The sequence below is a fragment of the Mirounga angustirostris genome, unplaced genomic scaffold, assembly GCF_029215605.1.
Source record: "Mirounga angustirostris isolate CCGP_5_RB_7025 unplaced genomic scaffold, mMirAng1.0.hap1 SCAF_3, whole genome shotgun sequence".
Lineage (NCBI taxonomy): Eukaryota > Metazoa > Chordata > Mammalia > Carnivora > Phocidae > Mirounga > Mirounga angustirostris.
Window position 1 is genome coordinate 74,545,651 of NW_026991711.1, and position 24,613 is coordinate 74,570,263.

Below are 24,613 nucleotides of genomic sequence, written 5' to 3' on the forward strand. Positions count from 1 at the left end.
GATATTTCTGACCTCCCCACCCTCCTCACCCCCAGGTTATGTCCTTAAATTGACCCAGTACACCACCAGTCACAGCTTTTATCAGACTTAGATCATCTTTGTTTATTCAGCTCTTTGTCTCTCTGTCCAATTTGTTTTACCCCAGAGACCTTGAGCTCTGTTTGAAGGGAATGTCCATGATGTTTGGATTCTCGATGAATCCCCAGTACCCAACACAGAGTACAGTATACTTACTGTAAGACTTCAACATGTGTTTGTTGAATGAATAATTTGACATTGAAATTTTGTTAACATATTGGGTTAAGAAAAGTTGGTGGCTGGTGCATTTAAAATACATAATTTTACAAAGCTGAAAATAACCCTCCAAAAGCAATGAAATTAAGTGCAATCCTTGGAGAGAGGCTTACTGAAGAATGAGGTGTTCATTGGGGGTGGAGAAGAAGATAGATTTTTTCTTTTGATTTGATTTTGTTGGGCTGAGCAGAAGACTATCAACCACGTCTGAGTCTATGCATTTAACAGGCATACACAAGTGCCCAGTGGTTGTTTGAACAGCAGTGTCTTTGCTGGGAACGCAACTGCCTTGTGTTCTACAGTTCTACAGTCAAGGACTTGGAAGGGACCTTAGTGGTCACCACATCCCAGACTCCACTTTAAAGAGGAAGAAGAAACTGAGGCCAACAAAATGCAGTGCTTCTTTCCTGGTAGGGCTGGGCCGAGGTATCGGGTCCGCTGACTTCCAGACCGTGTCGGAAGGGTCACTAGTTCTTTTAAAAATAATCACCGATGCTTTAATAGCATCAGCACCTGTTGTTTTAGCTTCCGCAAGGGAGAAGCTATTAATTTCTCCTTCATCAAAGCCGCATTTCGGGTCTGTCTGAACCTTGTTTTCTTCCTCACTGCAGCTGTCTGCACCCGTAAGGCCAAATGTTGAACGGAGGCACCTTTCTGCTTAAACCCAGTAAATCGCCACGGCCAAATATGGAAAGAAAAAATTCGACACAGATCATTTAGACAGTGGCCAAATTTATAAGGTTTTTCCTGAAGTCTCTCCATTCATTCCACCTGGCAGAAGCCCGGAGCCCACCAGACGCAGCCCCGGGCGCGCGAACCCTTCCACAAACATCCTCATTTGTGGTCTGTGACCAGCCGTGGCCAGGGCACGAGCTGGTGGAAGCTGAAAAAGGCAGTTAATCTGAGTGGCAATTTCACTGTCTGGAAAATGGGAAGTAATTACAATCCTTCCTTGGGGAAGTTTTGAGAATCACATCGAAGGCCGAGGATCTTCCATAAGCCAGCTCAGTTTGCTTTTATTACCATTACCGCCGTTCTTGCGTTAGCAAGGCCCAGATCGTTTGAGCTCTGTTTTCTCCCGCGCCTATTCCGGCCGGCAGCTCGCTGCCCCACGGGCGTCGGAAAGTGAAGGGCTCCGGGCGTCTCCGGGCGTCCCCGGGCGTCCCGGGGAGGAGGGAAAGCCCGCGCAGCGCGCATGCGCATTCTAGGAGCCGCCGGCCCCTAATAAGAGCGCCGCGCAGCGCCCGGGCCAGCCCAGTCGGAGCTGGCTTGGTGCCGGGCACCGTGAGTGTGCGGGCGGCTGCCGCGCTCGGCTTCTTCCGCAGCCCCGAGGACTGAAACTTACGTGGGAGGCTCCCACCGGTGCGCCCCTCCCGGGGGAAAGGGCGGCCAAGGCGAGAGGGAGAGCCGGACGGAGGCTGCCCGGCGCCCGTGGGAGCGAGCTGCAGCCGGAGAGGCGGAGCAGGGGAGCCCGGGGCGAGCAGCCCGCCTGGACCCGCGCCCAGCAGCAGCCGCGGCCGCCGCCAGCCAGGCAGGCTCCCGGAGCTGCGGCGGGGGCGCGCCGGACCGTCGCTCGCGTCCCGGACGCCGGCGTGCGCTGGGAGGATTGGCTGTCAGCCCCGCGGAGGGCAGCGCTGCCCGGGCGGCGCGGCCGGAGCCATGCGGACCGAGTTCGGAGCTGGGGAGGCTGAGCACAGCCGGCCGCTGCCCTTGCTGCCCGGAGCCCTGCGCGCGCTGCCCGCCTTCGTGGCCCCTTCTCGCCGCCCGAGAGGGGAATAAAGGAGGGGAGACCCCCCCCCCCGACTCGTGCGCGGGACTCCGCGGCAGCGACCTGGCTTCAGGTCGGCAGCGGGAGTGAGCGTCCCCTCGGGGATGCGCGGGGAGGCTCCTGTCGCGGGTGAAGCCTCCAGGGGCTGCGGGCCGGCAGCTCCGGCGCCCCTCTGACTGCGCCCCGAGAGTTCCATCAGCGAGTGCCCGCTCTCCAGGCAGCCCCACCAGGGACCGGGCCGCCCGGCCGAGGGAGGGATGGCTTAGGACCCCTGCCCCGGCAGCCCGGCGTCGTCAGCTCCTGGACGTCGCGGCACAGGGCAGAGGCCGGCTCGGAGAGCGCCGCGGAAGGGACACTCGGGCGTCCGAGTTCCGGCCCCCGCACCACCGGGAGCCGGGTCGCCGGGACCCCGGCTTCCCGGAGACCGTTCTGCGCCCCCTGGAGCCGCGCCGCCCGCGCCCAGGGTGGTGCCATGTGGGGCGGACGCCGCTCGCCCGCCGCCTCCCCTCGGAACGCCGCTTCGCTCCTGCAGCTGCTGCTGGCCGCGCTGCTGGCGGCGGGGGCGCGGGCCAGCGGCGAGTACTGCCACGGCTGGCTGGACGCGCAGGGCGTCTGGCGCATCGGCTTCCAGTGCCCCGAGCGCTTCGACGGCGGCGACGCCACCATCTGCTGCGGCAGCTGCGCGCTGCGCTACTGCTGCTCCAGCGCCGAGGCGCGCCTGGACCAGGGCGGCTGCGACAACGACCGCCAGCAGGGCGCCGGCGAGCCTGGCCGGGCGGACAAAGACGGCCCCGACGGCTCGGCAGGTAGGGCAGGCGGGTCCGGGCGCGACGGGGCAGGAGGGTTGGCTTTGCCGGGGAGCCTGGAGACGGGAGAGGAATCAGGGGCACTGGAATTTCAGAAAAGGGCTTGGACCAGGAGGTGGTGTCTGCATCCTGGCCCAGCTGTTAACTTGTGCTAAGTGGAGCGCCACTTCACTGCCCCGAGCCTCAGTTCCCCCATCTGTCACCTAAAGCGTGGGTGGATTTGGATTTTCCGAAGAAAACCACATACGTAAGGCAGTGTGGGGTGCAGACAGCACAGCATTCCTCCTGGCCAGGGAACCTCTGTTTCCCCTCCCATACCTCCTGTCTCCGCGGGTCTAACTTCTAGTAAGGGTGAGTGTCTTGATGGTACCCCAGGAAGCCATGAGGCGCGACCCCAGCAAGAGGGTTGGCGGGGGGCCCTTCGGTCCATAAAGGCTCCGCAGAAGGCGGGCAGCTCCTCGGGGCCTTCCGGTGGGTGATGCACTCTTCCAGACCCCGGGGCATTCTCATCGTCTGCAACATTTGGCTGCACGGCCTCTCTGGTTTCTGGACAGTTCTCCTGACCACGTCAGAGTTAGGAGGTGTGACATTAGCGATGCCAAGCTTGCTCTTTGTGGCTTTTTTTTTTTTTTTTTTTTTTCTAAGTTGCCAAAGCCAGAGCTGGGAACATAACCAAATCCAGGAACGAATTTGATAGGTTCCACTTCCTCCATTCTTCAGAAACCTCACAGACCGCCTCCCTTGAGGGTCTGCACCAATGTGTGTATGGGAGGGAGGATGTATAAACCGGCTAGGAGTAGAGGTCAAATGGCAAACATGTCACAGAATGGATGTCTCCTCCTTCTGCAGCTGGTTGTGTTAAGGAGAGGGCTGTTTACCAGCACCCTGAGCCAGGGCTTAAGCTACCTGAGCTTTGGTACTGAGTGTTTACAGAACTGTCTCCCGGGCCTGGTAAGAGGCAGCTCTCTTCAGTGCTGTTCCCTGTGCCGGCAGGCATTTTATGAGTAAGCTACTCCTGTTGTTTCGCTGCCTGGAATCTTGAAGAATGGACAAGTGAGGGTAATAATTCCAGAAGAGGTGCCATCTTAAAGCTCGAGCTCGTGGCTGCAGGGGTGTGTGGTGGTGGACTAAAGCCTTGAGAAATGAGCCAAAGATGGAACTGCTTCCTTGATGTATCTGCTAAGTTGGGCTCATTAGTGATCTCTAAAAAGTTGGGTTGACTTTGGACAAATCAGCAGGCCGCCGACTCCTCATGAGGCCGTGTGATGTACGTGGGGGCCTTCTTCACTCTACCTTTAAATCTTTTTTCCTAAAAATTCTGTTCCCTCTCACTTCTCTTCTGCAGTCAAGAAGGACCACGTGCCTAATCAGGCAGTGCGGAGAGTTTACGGGAGCACAACATTCTTTACTTCTGTATGGTTATTTACCTTCCCAATTAAAAATCCTGGAAGGAGAACAGTTCTTTCTCCCAAAAACTCCTTCTGTGGACTTACATTGCTTTCAGCTAGTTTCTGCTATAATGCTTGGAGTATTCTTTTTTTTTTTTTTACACTTGTTTACATCCTAATAACATATTTAGGGCTTGTATCTTAATTTAGAGAATGAAGTATTTATCACCTGCATCCACTGTTCCAGTACGTTATTGCTCCCCCATTATTAGAACAGTCCCATCATCTGAAGACCCGCTGCGCTCACTGCAGGCTCTGGAACAAGTGTTCCTACCCGCTAACAGGCACCATGTAAATATAGTATTTATTCTTCAGCAGTGAAGCTTTAGGAAATCTTCAAATGTCAGCCTTTGGTGAAATGCCTATAAAGTATGTTTTACTTCACAAGGCCTGATTCTTCCAGGTCTCCACGTGGCACTGTAGTCTAACACCCCTGCCATCAGGAATATCAGAGCCATGGACAGGAGCATAATTAGAAAGGCCACTGCTCTAGCAGGTAGTCCAAGGGTTTTTCACAAATTTGACCTCAGAGGTGCGGGAGAACTGGGCTTTTCCCCCAAGTGCTGCCCTGTGCCACTGCGTTGGCCCTGGGCTTGGCCAGGACTGAGGAGCCCTAGTTCCTGTCCTTATGTATTTTCCAATCAGATAGTCAGGGCAACAGGCAGGAGCACATAAAAGAACCGGTTCTTGGTAACATGGGGTGGAAGTCCCCAGAAGTGGCTCTGAGGCATTCTGCAGCCTCCTCTCTCCCCATTCTTTGCCCCCATCAGCCAGTGTGTCTAGCTTCTGAAAGCCCTAGAGTGCCAGCCCCATGGCTTCCAGAAGCTTAAGTAACATCATGTAAAAATGGAACTCACTACCAGCTAGAGGAAAGTCGTTCTTTTCATCTTTCACGTTATTTTTCAGAATACACCTCACTTGTTGAAGATGATGCCCACTGCTTTATGGTCTGCAGGCTTTCCCTGTAGTTCTGCACACAGAACCCAGTGTTGTTAAGTCCAGGTGCAACTGCCACACCCCAGCCACCCTGGGCCCACCTGGGCGCCTTCTTGAACACTGGAGGCTGCTCTTCTTCCTGGAGCAAATGTCTGGTTGCTCCCAACATTTGTTCTTCTTGGTACCTTGCTTCATGCTGACCTGTGGCCTGGTATAGCTTCCCTCTTCATAAGTCACTTCACCTTTCCACCATCCAGTGTGTGGGGTGGGCCCGAGGTCCAGCCCTCAGCTAGGCAAGTGAGTGTAGAGGTGTTTTTTTTATTTTTTTTTCACCCTTTTTTGACCTTTGTGTCTTCTATTACAGATTTGAAAATGGTCATGGCTAGATCTAAATTTTTTTTTTCTCAAAGATTTTATCTATTTAAGAGCGAGAGAGAGAGCACACGCCAGGGGCGGGAGGGGCAGAGGGAGAGGGAGAAGCAGACTCCCAACTGAGCAGAGAGCCCGATGCGGGGCTCAGTCCCAGGACCCTGAGATCATTACCTGAGCCGAAGGCAGACGCTTAACCAACTGAGCCACCCAGGTGCCCCTCAATTTTTGATTTCTTTGCCTGTGGAAAAAAGAACAGTTCAAAAGTGGCAAAAGAGGTTGCAAAGAATATCATTTTTTGGGGAAAAAAAGACTCTTAAATCATGTAATTCACTTCTATGCAGATCCTGCAACTATCCATTAGGGCAGTCTTAAGTTCAGGCAGTTGAGTTATTATAGGAATCTTAGAAGTCTCAAAACATTAAATTCATATTTTTGCTAAATTGGACATTTGTCCCAGCCAGCATTGCAGTTGGCAAGCCTAGCTGTGAATGTTAACCGTTTTGCTTTGGGGGTGCTGATCTGCCCTGCCTATAGGGCCCGAGCACCCTTCCTAAGTGCCTGATAAAAGACAGTGCATGCTGTGGGCTGCTAATAAGCGCACAAACCTGTCCAGCAATGGGAGGCCCGAAATTGGTCCTTCAGTCTGGCCGTGGGCAGTGCTCATTTATGGATCTCCACTGCCAAGCACCGATTTTTCACTGCATTCTGAGAGTAAATCCTAATGATGTGTTTTCATCCTTTAGTCCCCATCTACGTGCCATTCCTCATCGTTGGGTCCGTCTTTGTTGCCTTCATCATTTTGGGGTCGCTCGTGGCCGCTTGTTGCTGCAGATGTCTCCGGCCCAAGCAGGAGCCCCAGCAGAGCCGCGCCCCGGGAGGGAACCGCTTGATGGAGACCATCCCCATGATCCCCAGTGCCAGCACGTCGCGAGGGTCATCCTCCCGCCAGTCCAGCACAGCGGCCAGCTCCAGCTCCAGCGCCAACTCAGGGGCCCGGGCGCCCCCCACAAGGTCCCAGACCAACTGTTGCTTGCCCGAGGGGACCATGAACAACGTGTATGTCAACATGCCCACAAATTTCTCCGTGCTGAACTGCCAGCAGGCCACCCAGATTGTGCCCCATCAGGGACAGTACCTGCACCCCCCATATGTGGGGTACACGGTGCAGCACGACTCCGTGCCTATGACTCCCGTGCCCCCTTTCCTGGACAGCCTGCAGACGGGCTACCGGCAGATCCAGGCCCCCTACCCTCACACTAACAGCGAGCAGAAGATGTACCCAGCTGTGACTGTGTAACTTGGGGCGCTGTCCGGGTCCCTTTACGAGACCCAGGAGCCCAGGGAAGCTCTGGACTTGGAAAGGATTCTCTAAGAGGAAGTCTGCCCGCCTTGCTGGTGCAGACAGCCCCGTTGTTTTGGATGGCTTCCTTTGGCCCCCAAGTATATGAAAACGTTTCTTCCCGAATTAGCCTTTCTGGGTACGTTTCATCCCAGTGCATGATTGATTTATGATTGGGAGGAAAGCATCATCTGGAGATGACTGTCTTGTTGCCCCTGGTTGTGTGACAAATGCTTGAGGCCTTAAGTGCTCTTGAGGTATGGCTGTCAGGGGGAATTTTGTAACCGGGTAGACTAAAGGTTTTTATTATATCCTTATTAAAGTGTTTCTTTTTTGTTTGTTACTGTGCAAGATCAGAATACCTATTCCCTCCCTTGGACCTGGAAGATTTTTGTAAGCATCCAAGGTTCAGGGGAAGACGTAAAGAAACAGAACTATGATGAAAGGAAATCCAGTTGGAACTCCCTGAGATTAGTCCTTGATCTCATTGTTTCCCAGGCACATCTTAATTTCATTGTAAAAAAGTATATATATTTTGTCTATTTTTGTGTTTTTTTGGTCTATTTCGTGCTTTTTTACCTTGTGTAGAGATCTTATTACAAAGTGATTTTCTACATTAAAAAGAGACTGAAAGAAATTGTATAGTTACTTAACTAATGGTATTTCAGAACTCTGGGATTATTTTAAGCTTGGAAGTAGCAGGTGGTGTAGTAATACAACCATTCATCTCATTCTCGATCATATCATCTAATTTGCTGACTTTACAGTGACATCTGAGAAGAAGCAATTAGAATGTTTTTATATTGAAATCATAAACTGTCACCTGCTACTTCTCCAGGTTACTTTGAATTTTACCGTGTGGTGTGGCTTGGCATTCGTTCTGTTCGGCTTTCGGATCCCCATGTCTATGTAGTACCGTGTGCAGGTAATTACTGTTATAAATGAAGATCAGCATTTCTACCTAGATCTGATAAAACATTTTCTTGTTTTCCTATAAAAATTCAAAAAATGCTTTACAAAGATACTTCATCTAGCTTCTCAGCCATAATCTGAGACTTGGGATGAAATTTAAACCACAAATAGAGTTTACTTCGCAAATCATAAGGCTTTTTATACTCCTGTTATCAAAATGGCTTATTTTTCAGGCAGTGGGGACTGTTGAGTCAAGAGAAAAGCTTTTCAAAGAGATATTGCCTTTCTTCCCCCACAAAGTTAGTTTTTGTTTTCCTCTTTTAGTCCTCAACAAGCACTGTATTCATTACTAATGTTCTGAATTATGAAATGCAAGTGAGCCTGTATTGTTTACTTAAAAGAAGTAAGCCTAAGTATGTGCAAGCAAATTTGCAACTGCTGACAACACCGAGGTTTGCAATTAAACATTGTAAGGTGCAGTCTTTCACACGTTTATATCTATAGTTTATTTATTCATCCATCCATTCATCATCTATCTACCCTAGTGTCCTCGCCTCTCTCTACATCTACCTGTCATCTCCCTCTCTCTCATGACTGAATGATGTAAAAGCGTTGTTGGCAAGTGATATCAACGAAGATGCTCAATCAAATTTTTAAATAGCAAAGGCAGGGGAAATTTTACTTATTAATAAATATTTTATGGTATGAATTCCAAGGGAGTTGCATCTTTTTCATTTTTGTTTTACTTGATAACTTTGCAGATGGTCTATTAAGCCTGTTAGTGTCATAAAATTGCGAAAAATGATAAATATTGCTTTCTAGAACCAAAAGCCTACCTTTAAAAGTAATCAATACCTGGGAAGCTTATATGTATATTCTAGGAGTGCGTATTATTTTACATATTCCATGGGAAGTGTTGACAACACGAAAGAGACAGTCTTTTGGGATTATTGTATTATGTGGCTAATGCATGTTCCATGCCGTCTCTTTGAGGGAGGATCCTGGGTTATCTAAAGAAGTAAAATTCCTAGAAATGTGGAGGTGAAAAGGACCTCAGAGATCACTCAGCCTAGAGATTGGCAAACTTTTTTTTGTTTTTTTTCCCCCTGGGAAGGAGCCAGAGAGTTAATAAGGTCTTGCAGGCCAGATGGTCTCCACCAGCTATGCAACCCTGCCCTTGTCACACACAAGCCGCCAGGGGGGCCCAGGTAACAAATGAGTACAGCCATATTCCAATAACACCTTACTGGTGGACACTGATGCTTGAATTTCACACGATTTTCACATGTCACAAAGTACTTGATTTTTTTTTCTCAATTTCAAAATGTAAAAACTATTCTGAACTCTTGGGCCATAAAAACCAGGCAGTGGGCCAGATTTGCCCATTGGTCTTAGCTCACCCATCCCTAATCTAGTCCATCCTTACCTGATGCAGGCGTCCCTGTGTGACATTTTTCACAGCCTTTTCTTAAACATGGAGGGATGGGGAGTGCTTGCTTCTCTACGACTAACTTTTCCTTCTTTTCCATGTGGTATTAAATAGCACGATTAAAGCAAAAGTGCACTTTAATAAATGAGTTCTTCACTTAGTGCTACCTGGTCTTTCCAAAAGTATATATAACATGACTGGAAGTACCCTCAGACCTTTTCAGTTTTGGTAAAAACTCGAGAAGTTGAGCTGTCAAAGTAAAAGGTCAGACAGCTGGTTTAAGGATACCTTCCTTACTATCACGAAATCAGAATCTGTAAGGTGTAGTTTGCACCCAGTAGGAATATTTTAAAGTCTGCTAGGAAAAAAAAAAAAAAAGCAGTTACAGATAGGAAAATAGTTTGCTGCTGTACATTTTCTTCTGTATCTAAACCTTTGGTTCATCATGGTTCTGGGGATTTCTGTATCCCTCTGTGTGGGACAGAAAGACCCTCTGATTGTAAGGAAGAAGAAATTAACCAGCTCTTTCTGTCCATTTAAGTGCCCCGGGGAAACAAAGCATCTTTCATTTCTGCTGTGGCTGGAAAAGTTACAATTACACAATAATACCAACATCCAAAGTGGCAAGAAGACCATTAAGACAAACGCACGTGGGTCTGGCCTATTTACTCTGCAATACTCCCGGTTTCAGGCTAGCATTCCACTTCTGATTATGTTCCTAGATGCTTGACTAATATTTCCTATATTAAATTTACCTCGAGCTCGTTTTTCTCAAGACCGCACAGTTTTATTTCATGAATTTTATGGCTGATCTTTTCTCCTTGTTTGGATACATATTCGGATTTCAGTTGCCTTCAGAAGTATTTTCTGAAGAAACCATGACCATCAGAACTAAGTTGGCGAGGAAAGTTAGGGCAGATGTCCGCAAATGGACTGGACACAGAGGAGAAAAGTTTCAGTGGTGCTCACAGTTGGGACAGGGAAAGGTTTGGCTCCTGTCTGGTAACAGCACTCACACTACTCTCTGTCTGCATCAGAAGCTCTGTTTCCTGCAAATTCACATTCTGTCTCACTACCACGCAAACCCTCAGTGACTCATTTAAAAGCCATTTAAATGAATGAGCTGCATGCTGGCTTTCCATTGCTTCAGCTTTTCAAATGCCTAAAAGGAATATGTTTGTTTCTGTTTAAGGGATTTCGGCAGACTTCTCACTAACTTAGCCTGGGCTCCCTCAGTCAGAACTGCCCCATTAAAATGTGTAATGTGTATTTTCCTACACTGTCCACTGCAGACCTATGTGCTTGGAGGAGCTTGGCGGAATTTGGGGAGAAGGGTTATTATGATGAGCAGACAGAGAAATCTGACTAACCCTGTCAGTCATTAGGATGGACAAGGAGTGGCCCAGGAAACTGCCCGCCCTCCTTGACCTGCTGATTTCCTGCTAAGTAAATAATGGATCAGCGGTAAGGGCTAAGGGAACTTTCTAGGATTTTAAAACCTGTGATCCCTTCCCCTTCCCGCTTCTTTCCCTTGCTTCTTGAGCAGGAGACAAATCAAAGCATCCAAGCAGGCTGTTCGATCTTGAATGGCGAAAGCTCAAGGCAGGGAGGAGGACAGTGGCTTTAACAACCCTGGTGTGCGGGCTCCCCGGGGCCTGCCCAGGAAGGGCCCGGGAGCCCGGCAGTGAGTCTGGACCTGGCCACTGGGGAAGGCACACCCTTTGTGTTCAACTTTCAGAGCCCCTTTCATTTTTAAAAGGAGCAGCCTAAATATTGCAAGGAAGAATAAATCATGCATACAAATGAGAACACCATTCCTCATCACTCAACCTTAATCCTCCTTTTCTTTTCCTTCTTAGATGCTAGAGCCTTGAGGACATTTCCACCCTGTTACCCCTCGCCCTTTCTCTCTGTTTTTTTAAGAGCCGGAGATCAGCTATTTGCATTCAGCCTATTCATTCCAAAATACTTATATAGGAAATTTCTTTGCCTTCTGAAATTTTTCTCTTAATTGAAAACATGAATGTTACTGGGCTTCAAGTGCCTAAAGGGTTGAGTGGAGAGAGATGACAAAGAGCTAGAAATTGTTAACTCTTGCCCTGAAAATGAAAGATAACGTTAGGTAAACATTGTTTAGCGCACGATTTGCATTTGCTTTTCCTTGCCCTCTGTTCTTCCGGATAGAATCCTTTATCAGTGAGAAATGGGAGGATAAACTCCTAGAGAAACAGTGACTCCTGTCCAAGAAGTTCAGTATTTTTGACTAACTATGACGCCACAGCACCATGACAGCGTGACTTTGAGATAACATGACAGTTTTACAGAGGGAGTTGGCGGTGAGCATCGTTGTGCTTTTCACAGTTACATCTTCAGAATGCCTTCAACATTTATGCCCCAAATTGAAGGAACTAGACTCAAATCAAGAATAAGAAATTTAAAATTAATGTTTTAAAAAAAAAGCTTTTAAATGAGGGATGATAAAAGGGGTAAAAAGTGTATGGTGGCAGCCTTAAGATGGATTTTATTTTATTTTTTAAAGATTTTATTTATTTATTTGACAGAAAGATACACAACGAGAGAGGGAACACAAGCAGGGGGAATGGGAGAGAGAGAAGCAGGCCTCCCGCCGAGCAGAGAGCCCAATGTGGGGCTCAATCCCAGGACCCTGGGACCACGACCCGAGCCGAAGGCAGACGCTTAACGACTGAGCCACCCAGGCGCCCCCTTAAGATGGATTTTAAACAGAAAACTTGCATCTCAGTTTCAACCATCTTGAGGTGCAGGTCTTTTCATTTAGAAAAATCATAGGTTACACAAGGCATTATTTACTCAGTAGACATAATAGCTGTAGAAGACTGATTGCCATCTTAACATGTATATAAAATTACCACGTGTGTACACATACGTGTGCCGAATGATCACAGGAAAATTTGAAACAGAAATAACTTATTACATGAGGCTATCTCATCCAAGACTCTGTTCTCAATTCTTGGCTGATTTTTTAAAACTGGAGCTGGTTTGCAGCCCTCAGCTCTCCTCGTCTCAGCTGTAACTGGTTCTAGCGAACTTCCTCTGGAGTTGGATGGGCCCAAGTGAGAAACCATCTCTACCACTGATGGTGTGGCCTTCAATGTGAACTTTCATGTCTGAACCTCAGTGTGCCCTCTGGGAAAGGACATCGTTTACACCTACCTCCTCCGGTTGGTGTGGAGATAAAAAACCTACCACAGTGCTAGTGGCATCTGATAGGTTTTTATAATACACATATAATTTCATTTCTTTTCAGATATTTTTAACCTGCCCGATACAAAGAAATACATAATTTATATTGATAAAATATGTCAAATATAGATAGATAGACCCTTAGAACTACATTAGGAGGTTCTCTTTATTGTTTCAATAACCAGTTTTACCTGGGCTTAGTCTACATTTCTAGTGTTTTTAGGTTGCCTAAGAGACTTACACAGAATTGGCTTTCTCTGACCCTCAAATCGATACCACTCTTGGTGATGCCCTAAGTGGCCTGATTTCTCTGTGCTGTTACTTTGAAAAGTCACAGGATTTCTCTCCTCCCTCTGTTGCCACTAGGTTTGGCTATCCCTACCGAGCCTTTCTAGTCTGCCAGTTGGCATCTCTCTGAACCAAGTGGGCTTCAGTCAGGAACACACACTGAATCATCTTACACACACAGGAAAGCACACAAATATTAAATGTACAGCTCAATAAACCATCATCAAGGTCAAGAGACAGAAACAATCCTGTTGATAGTTCCCTTCAAAGAGAGGGGCTCTGCTGATCTCTCTCACCATAGATTAGCTTTGCCTGGTTTTGAACTTCACACAAATGGGATTACACAACATGGACTCTTTTGTGTCCGGCTTCTCTCACTCCGTGTTGTGACTGCTATTGAAGGGAGCTGCAGGCCCTTTTCACCACTGTGTAGTATTCCATCATAGAAAAGTACCATAAATATACCGTATTTATCCACTCTACTGTTGACAGACATTTGGGTTACTCTCAGGTTGGGGCTGTTAGAACGATTCTAAACATGTGTTTTGGTGAACACAGGCACTCACTCTCTTGGGTGGAATTCCAGGAGAGGAACTGTCGTATCCGAGGATATATGGATGTTTGCCTTAGTAGATTATGGCCATTGTAACAGAGAATTTGTGAAAAGAATTGGTTGGACGGGTGTTAGGGAACTGAAACAGCAAAAGGGGAAACAGGCAATGCAGAGCTAGTGATTACCTGAGGCAGTTACTACCCCTAGGGCCAAAGGAACAAAGGTGGGTGTTAGAATCCAGATGCTTGAAGGAAAGGCCCTGTCCTGCTCAGAGAGGAGGCACCTGCTGGCCGGGACCCCAGGGGGACACAATGTGGTTGGTTCTGGGAATGCCAATTTTTTTTCAAAGCTGGAAACTGGTGCCAACTGTCACCAGGGTGAAGGCTGTGTCTGTGGACACAGGTCAGGGGGATAGCCAGACAGGACCTTGCCCTTCTACTCCCTCAGCCTCTCAGGCTCCCTCTAGCGCCCCCTGTTGGCAGAACCAGCAGGCAAAGGGTAAGGGGCTTGGCTGCCCCACCACAGCATCAGAGTGCAGGGTTGGAAGGGTGGGGTTGGAAGTCAATAACTGGCATCTTTCAAGCCGACACTGTGATTTGTGACCCGAATGGCTCTTAGGATTTTCCTCATCTTTCTGACGTGTATCTTGCAAACGTATTGATCTACTTAGGATAGCCGTGTATCAAGTCGGTGACTGAACTTGGAGTATTTCGTATGTCTCATTTCAAGGCAAAAATAAAAACTAAATGTTCCATCAGAGTTGGGTTTAAGAGCATTCCCTGGGCAGCTGCATTGGTGAGGCCTTTGCAGGCGTCTTTTGGAGACCCACTTTAGCACAGGCTTTGAGGTAAATAAAGCATGGCCTTGGGAGGAGGTGGGAGGAGTTGGATTTGAGGTCCTCTTCCAGCCCTAACAAGTGTGTGACAAGTCAAGACACCTCTCGGAGCTTCGATTGGTCAAAATGGGATTCACCATCACTTCCGCTCCCGGGGCAGTTGTGCGGCTTAAGTGACATACTATGGCAGTGATGGCTACCTCAGCTTTCTCCCAACATGGCACTGCTTTCCAGTGGCTCTGGTTTTAGGGAAGTGAGCGTTTTTTGGCTAAATGGCAAACTATCTTTAAAACCTCACCTAGCCACACTCTTTGTTGATCCTTTGTTGTTCCTCTGTTTTCATGTTATCCAATAATCCTGAGATTGGCCTAAGGGAACCAAGAGCGGTAGAGACCGGGGAAGGGGGCAGTGCTGCTCTCTGCTCCTTTCACACACACTGGGTGTGATACCTCTTTGTTCTCCACAGCACTCGCTGGCACCCTTGGTGTGCTGCTTGGTGCCATGTTGAATCGTGTACATGTCCCCTTAGACGCCGAGTTTCTCAAGGATGGAATCCAAGACTTCAGCTCTAAATGACGCCTCGGCACCTAGCACAATGCTTGCGTACAGTGCGCATGTGTGTGCGGTTGACCTTTGCGGAGGTAGAAAATGTATTTGGACAGAAAGATTTTAAGTATTTCAAAAGGAATTTAATAAGAGACTTCCTTAGGCCAAGGCAATGCCACATTTCCTGAAAAGTGGCATCCAATAAACTTTACATTATGTGGACTAGCACACAGATTTTTCTTCGCTTACAAAAATTTTCAAATAGCCATTCAGTTAACGATGCCCGAGACAGAACAGAACTTTGATCCTGTTTGCTTTGTTCTTGGACCCTTCTCCTGGTGATCTCTGTAAGAATGACATTTGCTGCTTCTGTCTAGATTTTTGTTACAGGTTGACTCCAAATATTTGGCCCAACAGAACTATGTGAGGATGGCAAAAGTCTGAAATCACTAGAGCATCTTAAAACAATTTCTCCTGATAACTAACTGGAAGACTAAGAGCGATCTGAAGTGATCACTCTTATGAAGTTTTCATTTTCTCCCTTTTTTAACCAGTCCAGTATTTCTGTATTAGTTTTAATTTTAAGAAACTTTATATCTAATGAAAGGTGTCTTGGAACAGAAAGACTCCTTTGTTGAATAGCTAAGGATCAATATTCATTCAGGAGTCCTTTATTGAGAAGTATCAGGAACTCATGCGATTCAGTGACTTCTCTTCTTCACAATGTGAAGGTAGCGTTCAATGTCAACAACTCTAATAGCAACTGCTGGGACAGACCCTGCCAATTCACGGCTCGGGCCAAGGCTGTGGCTCTCAGGGCCCCTGTGCAGCTTTCTCGAAACTTCCATCGCTCTGCAGTCTAAAGTCAAGGAGAGTGCAGTTGCCAGAAGCGGCAAATCGCTGAAGGTGGAGCTTTGGGACCCACCCTCAGGAAACGTAAGTCATTTTACTTATGTGTATGGCCTATTTCAAGTAAATGAAAACAATGTTTGTGAGCTGCACTGTGTGAGTTTGGTGCTTCTAGCCTTCATGGGTGAAGGGATTTTATTTTGTCCTCTTTCGGAAAATATAAAGTCCAGACCTCATCTGTAGTCCCAGTTACAGCAATGGCTGGCCTTTTCAACAATTGCTGGAAAGTTCCTTTGAAAGATTCATACATGGAATGGAATGTAGGCAGAAGATTAGAGGCTAGAGTGGGCTCCTGTCGTGTGCCTTGTTGCTTTGATATACATTTCAATTCTTCACATTCTATATGTCTCTTACACAAACATGTTGAAAATAAATAGTGGAATCTGAAAGATTTTTCAAAGTAGCCAGAGTCTTTGTGACAGGGAGAACTTTGCTATAGGCAGAAATGTAGGGTCTGCAAACTGTCTTCAGCTGCTAATGGCCTCTCAATGATTCAAGTTTATTCTGGTGAGCACAAGTGAAGGATGACATTTCAAAAAAATCACTGTAGCAGCAAAGGCAGAGTTGTAGACATGACCAAGGAATGGCACAGGTTTGGAATAGAACACCTTGCTCTTGACTGTATTAAATCATTTTCAGTTTTGCATGATTTAAGAAAAATAAGGCCGGGCCTATGGAGAGCAGAAGAAAGTCCTTCCCCGTTCTGCCCTAAGCTGCGGAGCTCTGCCTGGAATGAGGCCCGGCCTCCTGTCCCTGCCCGTGCCTGGGGAGGTAGCCACCAAGGTCATGACTGCGCTCTCCGGGCCAAATTCAGCTGTGGTATGACTATCTGGGAGGAATCAGAGTCGGCTCCGGGAATCCGCAGTAAATCTGAAGTGGGCCGTTAAGAGGTTCTGGGGTTCCAGACAGAGGCCTCTGCAGGGAACGATCTCTCGCAGGCTTTCTTTCCTTCCTGTCCTCCACCCCCAGAGTCAGTCCTCACTGCGCACTGCTGAAGTGTAGAGCCGCCCACACAAAGCCAGGCAAGCAGGGGATACCCCGAGCCTGAGGCTGGTTTCCAGTGAGGAGGGCCCCTGCCTCCATGCTTCCCAGGCCAACGTCTGGGCCCTGCAGCTCCCGCTTTACCCCAGGCTCAACGTGGCCTCTGCCATGTGACTCGTGCCTCCCAGGGAACCTCGAGGCAGTGGATGCTTACCTAATGTGACTTAGGGTGCCTAAAGGGAATGGGAGGGTGATTCTTACTCTCTTTAAAATAACGTAAGGGAGAAGAAACTTCCTTCTACCCTCTGAGGTTCTGTGGCTAGCCTAAGAGTTTAACTGACACAAGACAAACAGGAGAAAAGCACACAAGTTTATTTAATATTTTTACATGTATGTGGGAATCTTCAGAAGGAAGATGAAGACCCCAGGAAGCCATTAGATCCAGAAGCTTATACACCTTTTTACACAAAGAGAGATAAATTGGGAATGGTACAGGACAAAGGGGCTTGGGCTGGGGCAGTAAACTGTGGGGCAGTCCTTGGGAAAGATACAGGGGAAACGAATGGAAGGTCAGGGTTATTTCAGTAGGTTTGTTTGTACCGGTCCATTCCAGCGCCCACCCCCAGTCTCCAATGATAAGAACATTCTCTTCCTGGTACGGGGAAGGTACCTTTCTCGGTGGCAATGTTATGACCTGCTTTTAGGTAGAAGGGGGAGGTCGGAGAGCCTTCCCTGCATCTGCTGTTTCTCAATGGCCTTCAGTTCACAACAATCAATATGTCAGAGTGGCATCCTTTGGGGTGGAGTGTTCGGCACCCCTTCAATGACGGTCCTGTCATTTCATGCTTGACAATAGAATTTGAACTCAGGGAAACTGAGATAAACCAAGGGCAATACAGTAATCGACGGGGAAAGCTCTTCGATGCACAGTTCTTTCCACTGCGTGATCAATCCAAACTCAGTGTGGCCTCCTGGACTCTGCTCTCATGAAGGGGCCCTGGACTGGCGGAGCTCATGTTAATCTACAGTTCAGGTTCTCCTGTGCTCCTGCCACTGAGCAGCGTTTCCTTGGCCATCAGCTCTTGGGGCAGAGTGTATACACAGCCTGCTGACACAACCTCTGTATTACTGTCCCAAGTCCCTGTGGCAGCAACTGCTTATTAGTGCAAGAGAAAATTCCAAAATAAAACACGGTCCAATCATTTACTTTAACAAAAGATTTATTTGAAACAGGTATGTGTAGACATATACCAGTCCACAGGATTGATCAAAGCCACAAATCACTACATTTTCCAAAACCTCTAAAAATACAAGTAAATGCCCTTCATTTGTATTCACTCCAGGAGGGAACCCAGCTCCGCTATAATATGCGGCTGTAATTTAACAACCAGAGGACATTAATAGGACATGAAAATGGTAACACTTCTAGAGGGAGGGAACAAAAACCCCACACTCCATAGACGCGCTCACTACTCTGCTGGGAGCCAATTAAACGTGCCCCCACAGCCCCGCTTCCCTCTGCATAACCAGATTAAAACCTCCCTTTTGCAAACAATATTTAAGCAATCGGAGCACAGATGTGACAGCAGAAAGGAGGGCACATGGCTTTGCTGGCATGAGAAAGACACCGCAAAGACGGTGCATTCAAACAGCAATTCAGTGACCTGCAGGAAAGAGGACGCATGCAGGCTGCAGACCTAGCTGCTCCTGGCGGAGGCCCCCAGGGCCCCACCCCTGCAGCAGCGGGGCTGCAGCTGGTAGCAGGGCCCTTCAGAGGGAGGCTTCCTAGGGAAGCAGCGGGCACACTTCTGAACTCAGCAATCACCGGCAACATGGGAGAAGGAAGGCGGAGGAATGCACGTGTCAGCACACACACTGACTTTATTAATGAAAAGCCCGCCAAGTATCCACCTGTGCAGGGATCCTGTGGGGAAGGACAGAAGCCCTAGGACAGGGCAGATTTTCTTTTTCCACTTTTTAATTGGTGTTTACTGATCCACCTGTAGTTGCGTGGCGGTCTTTGGGGGTGACTGAATCCAACGCCATCGGAAGTGGGTTCACATCCTCACCTTCAGGCTGTCCCCCTCCTTCTGGCCCCTTCTCTGCCTTACGGAAGAGCTTGCCTATAAAAGGCTCTTGATAAGCTCTCTTGACCCCTCAGTTTCCTGGGCAGGGTTATTTGGATAGCGCTATTACCTCAACTTTCTTCTTCCTATTTCTGTCATAAATCAAAGCCACCTGACACTTTGTTCCTGACTTTTAAAAGGAACAGGTCTCCTTTCTTTCTTTAGCCAGGTCAGAAGAAATGCCGATGGGCTAATCTTGGGAGCATGTTTTTCTTGGTCTGGAGCCTGAGAGAAAGAGCAGAGTGGATGTCTCTAAGGCAACCAGGGCAAGAGATTGTCATTGACAATGAGCCAGCCCGGTATAAAAGAATCACTCTTTTGTCTCCCCTCAGCGAGGGGAGCAGAGGTGTTGGTCAGAGTTAACAGCTATGGATTATGCTTGGGGTGGGTTAGCAGGGTGAGTTCACCCCTCTTTTCTGCCCCCTTTTGCTTCACAGCTTCTGAACACTATGTTGGCTCAGTAGCCTTTTCTTCCCGTTAAAGACTGCATGCTGGTTGGCCACACTCAGACCCAACAAGCTAAGAGAGAACTTTCCACACAATGCTAGTGGAACCTTGGCATTCAATGAAGCTCTTGTAATGTCAAAGGAAATGTGTACTGTGGGACAATACGGGATGTTGAGAAAAACAATAAGTGAGAAGTAGAGTATTTCAGGTCTATTCCTTTCAGGGATACTTATTAATATATTCTGGGGACCTTGGACTCTCACCTCTACGACCCACTGGAAACCCTTCTCATCATCCTCATTGCCTTGAGGATGGGGAAGTGTCCAGGATGAGGCTAAACAATCTCCCCCAAGGCTACACTGAGACCAACAACGGTCTTGAGTCAGTGGAGAACCAGCAACAAAGCCAGCTGATGTAGGCTTTCCCTTTGAAGGGGAGTGGCTGTCTTTTCACTATCTCCATCATTACTAAATTCCCTAATACAAGCATTGGCATGATGAAAGTGTTTAACGAATATGATGGGGATGCCATCTTTTACCTTGACCTGATAAACTCATTTCTTTGCCAGGTTATTATTTCGGGCTCTGCTTAACCACAGTTTCCCTGTTCCCATTTTTTACGGATCCCTGGAGATGAAGTCTGCATTTCAAATGCCGAGACTGAATTGCTCCTTGAATTACCTTGGGACAACGACCCCTGGTAGTAAGCCAAACGCCAGCCGAAATGTGTGCACTTCCTTCCCATGTTCAAGACGAAAGACTACCTCATCCTCTTGCAGAATTTTGCAAACATTCTATTCAACTTATGGTCTAAGACATAAACCCCTAGGAACAGAAATAGGATTAAAAATTCTCTTCAAAAAATGAAATAAAGGGTCATTGTTACAACAAATGGAGATTACAGACTATAGCTTTCTTTAAAAAAAATTCAGTCGTAAAGCCTGTAATATATACATCTATATGCATTTTCAGACATTAGTTACTCATACCCACTTTTTTTTTTCATTATTCACTGCTTCTTGACAAGTTATCACTGATTTTCACTGCCAGCTCCCTACAGCAAGACCCGAAGCCTTGTCAAGGAAAAGAAAATGTCAACAGAGTTCCCAGCCATGCTCTGCCAAAACTCAGGTTCATGTTTTAGGATATTACTCCACGGATGTTAAAGCAACAGCATCTCCTTTCTCCAAAGGAAGGTTTTGTATGCTCTACTGATCCCCCCCAAATGATCACATATGTACTGGGAGATGGGAGAACATAACACTGGTCAAGAAGTCCTGAATATTCCGCAGAGAGGCAGGATGGACACATCGGCCACACCCCAAAATTGTTACCAAGCCCATTCTGATCAGCAATGAAGTGCTAATCTGGACAACCAGGCAGAAATGGTTGGTTTATTCTGTTCTCCTATCCCGCCTTTTTAATGGGCACTTTCCCCAGCCCCCTTGCTGGTCCGTGCTGGTGTGTAGTGGAACTCAGAGCTAATGCATGGAAGGGCTGCTCTTTGCCTTCTGCAGACTCAGCCAGAACGGAACACACACTCGTAAGTAAGAGTCGGCAGTCTGTGTACGACAGCAGACCAAGGCCGGCCCTCAGTGGATTCTGCTACTTTAGCCCAATCCAGAGGCCGGTCCTATAGCGCTGAGCAAGTATGACCTGTCAGCCTGTATGTCACTTACCATGTGGCCGAGTGACAAGTCCCATGTGGCATTTCCACTGAGCTGACAGCCAGAGTACGCAACTTACTCCAGCCCACCCTGCTCCCTGGGGAGGGGCCTGTGTGACACTCTGACCTCAATTTGAAGATAGGACAAATGACACAGCGCCTGAGTTGGCCACGGCTAAATATCATACATCACTCATAGTGACAGCTTCTCCTTCTCAAAGCCCAATTTAGTCATTTGGCCACCAGATAGCTTGATCGCATACAACAATTAATAGACTAGAAACGTTTCCTATCTAATGTTTTCTTCTGTGTGCACATTTCATTATTGCAAATACTGTTTAGTTCAGTTGTCAAAAGGATCAGAAAATATACTTAAATCTCAGAAAAATGTGAACTGTACTTTAACCTAAAACATAAAAAAAAAAAAACCTGAAAAGCCCAAAACAAAACATACACACACTGTAATTCACAAATCTAATTCGGAAGGCCTCAAGTTTAAGAAAGAGCTAAGTGTCTGACAAGGAATGAGCTTGAGTTCCCCTTTCCAGAGGCTTAGTTCCAAATGAAACCAAGGAATCAGGATGCCTAACACACATTCGATTCAAATTTTCATTTCTCCTCTATACTTAGGACATCATCTCTCTGGGTGTCCAATAAAGACCTATACCTCAGTCTGGTATGTTAATTCCAGGCACATTTGTGTGTGTTGGGGGGGTGTTGTAATTCCTGCATGACAGTCCTTTAGGGATTCACCTCGCTGGGTGCTCTAGTATTTAAAAATGGTTTTCCACCTCGGGGAGCTAGGAACAGCAATTTTCTAAGCCTCACCTGTTCACTGCATTGTTCTGCTTCCCCTTAAGCCCTCCCTGGATCCTGGTCACGTCATAAGCAAAGGATTAGTTTTCTTCGTCAATGCAAATCATACTTTAAGTTATTACAATGCCCAATTAAATGTGGATGCTCCAAAAATAAAGGATAAGGAAGCAAAGTGCACTATTGTTTTATTTCCCAATTTAGCGCAGCCAACCCCCAGAAGAACGGTGCCATTTTAAGCAGTAACAGCTGCCCAGAAGTATTTATGTTAAGCCATCCAAAAATCTGGTTTGGCAACAAAAGCCGAGAGGAGAGAACGTGCCTCCAGGCTGGCCATTTATTAAGGGCTCCAGGTGCTCATATTCATGCCCGAGGGCACGCAAGTTCCGTCCAAATTTAGAAGGTGGGACTCCGCAGTTTGGGAAGGCAGTGACGAAGCACTTCTTAGAGTCAGGACACTTCCTTTTCAGAGGTGCCTGTGTCTACCACTGACTGGATTAGGACGGAAACCTCACCCATATAGAAAAGGGCATTTCCTTAAATGTTTGGAATTCTTGCTGATAAAAACTGCATGTCAATGTCTTGTTTAGCCTCCCGCATGCATCACCACAACTGTCTGGGCTTCCAGGCTTGATTTCCGTGTCTACTGAGCAGATCTGGCTAACATGTCCTCTCTGTCCTCCTCCCCGGGTCTCTGTGTTCCTTGCCTCTCGCTATCCCCTTTGATGGTGATCTTTCTCCACTAGCCTCAGGGCCCCCCTACTCTTCCACTGGGTTCACTCATCCTGCCTGATTTTAGAGTTACAGAGTGACAGGCGTGTCCCTCCGTGGGGCGACATGCTATACATTCACTTGTTTCCCAGCAGTGAAAGTCCAAAATGGGCTCTGAACTCCTGAGAAAATACATGAGGGTCTCATTGAAGTGAATGCCCAAGGTCCCATACTCATTGGGGAATGAGCATTGAGAACCTGACCAGAGCAGGAGTGCCACAGCGTTCTACCTGGAAGCAGGCTTCCCTGTCGTCGGAAAGAGGCAGAGAAACATTTAGAAAATACGCGAACAGCTATGCTCCTTTTTTTTAGTTACAGGAGGTGAAGGGTGGTGGCAGAGGGGATTTCTTGAATCCATATCTGAATCTGTGCTAGGACAAGAAATAGTGCACGTTTGGGTTGGTTGCCCACCAGCTGCCATGTGCTGAGCACAGCGGTCAGCCATGCAGAAGGTCTGAGATGAGAGAAGCCCGGACAGCCCAGAAGGCACCTGGGAAGAGTGCAGGAGAATGCTAGAAGACCGACCCACCTGCCCTGCTGGGAGTGTGGCTAAGAGGTTAAGAGAAGCGTTCTCAGGGTCACCACCCTGATAGACATTTTTGTGATTTCACTGTAATCAAGAAGTTTATGCCCACTTCATACAAACAAGATAGGAATCAAAACAAGACATCAACCTGCCGACAATGAAGTTTACATGCTGCCTGGTGGACCTCATCTGTGAGTGAACAAAAGAGGAAGGAAGCGTGCCCCCGCTCCAATTCCACAAGATGAGTTTCTCACGCAACATAAAACTCTCTTAGCTTTCTCCCAGAACAACTAGTACTGATGTTTAAATATTGGTGAAATGTAACGTTTTTAATTTCACACCTCACAGAGCACAGTTGAATGCTTCAGAACAAGGTAAACAGAAGTTAGGCCAAGCACTGTGGATGAACTGAAAGGGAACAAAATGGCTTCCCCCGCGGCATCTACTCCAGGTTTGCGAGGGAATGTGGAACTAACAAACTGGTTGGCTAAGGCCACAGAAATGGGTTTTATGGTTTGGGCTGCTGACACCAGTCTCTTCTTACAGAGATGTGTTAACACTGGGTGCAACAAGCCGCATCTCTTTCCTGGGACCAATCAAGACGACTCACGTCTTATTTCTTCCTCGATTTCCTTTTGGTGGTGTCATAAGCACGGACGATTTCTTCCTGAGTAACAGCTCCATGCTCTTCTTGAGAGAAGGCATACCCATCTGCAAGAGGAGTACACACAGGGATTGGTGAGGAGGAGAATCGGGGGAGCACGCTGGGTTTAGAAGAAAAGGCCTTTGTGGGAGACGGCAGCTGACCTTTGCCACACTGGGCTTGCCAGCCTCGGGCAGGCAGGGCCCCCGGACGGACAGACCTGTGGCTTGGAAGGGAAACGTGGACAGAGTGTGGGGTGGGGCAGGACAGGGCCTGACTGGTCCTGGCTGCTGATGCCGAGGGTGGGATGCAAGGCACTGGGAGGGGTGGGGGGAGGGCAGCCTCCCTGCAGCTGAGCTCAGCCTGGGAAGCATAAACAGTGGGTCACTGGTCCATGTCTGCACTTTCCCAGCGCCAATCAAGAGGAAAGGCAACTTGCTCGGCTCCAGAAGTGTGCCAGACTGCCCAACGCAGCAGGCTGGCTGGGTAATTTATGAAGCTGTAAACAGGCCGGGGAACACACACACAACGCTAGTAGGCAAAACTGGCCATGTGCACATGATGCTTGCGGCATTCCTGCTCTTACAGGGGACTGATGTGGACTGGTAATCAGAAATTACAGTGGGTTCATTTTTGTGGAAATAAAGGAAAAGATCACAAGATAAAGTCAAGAGGCCACAGGAACACTGGGTCTTATCATCAGTTCCAACAACAAGAATAATGCTAGCAGCAGGCGCAACAACGATCAGATGCTATGTGTATCGGGCCTGTTCTATATACTACACACAAACAGCTCATTCATTCCTCCCAGCAGCCCCAAAGGCAGGTGATAGTATTCTTCTCGTTTCACAGATGGGGAAACTGAGGCACAGGGTGAATTTTTTTCCCCCCCATGACTTGCCCAAGGTCACAGACCTAGTGAGTAGTGTAGCTGGGAGCCCAACCCAGGCAGTGCTTCTGCAGGACCAACACTCTCCCTGCATC

The 24,613-nt window shown here is 47.9% G+C and overlaps 2 protein-coding genes across 2 annotated transcripts in view; one reads left to right on the top strand and one right to left on the bottom strand.

Annotated features, from left to right (window-relative positions):
• The first annotated feature begins 1,528 nt into the window (after positions 1-1,528).
• On the top strand, positions 1,529-7,950 carry SHISA2 (shisa family member 2). The gene is made up of 2 exons (XM_045869213.3): positions 1,529-2,868; positions 6,368-7,950. Exons 1-2 carry the CDS (start codon positions 2,535-2,537, stop codon positions 6,919-6,921), a joined length of 888 nt encoding a protein of 295 aa, XP_045725169.1. The 5' UTR covers positions 1,529-2,534; the 3' UTR covers positions 6,922-7,950.
• Positions 7,951-17,870: 9,920 nt separating this feature from the next.
• Positions 17,871-24,613, bottom strand: part of ATP8A2 (ATPase phospholipid transporting 8A2) — a 603,997-nt gene continuing 597,254 nt past the window's right edge. The window contains exon 37 of the mRNA XM_045869211.2: positions 17,871-23,697. Within this exon, the coding sequence (XP_045725167.1) occupies positions 23,600-23,697 (98 nt within the window). The 3' untranslated portion in view covers positions 17,871-23,599. The remainder of the gene's footprint in view (positions 23,698-24,613) is intronic.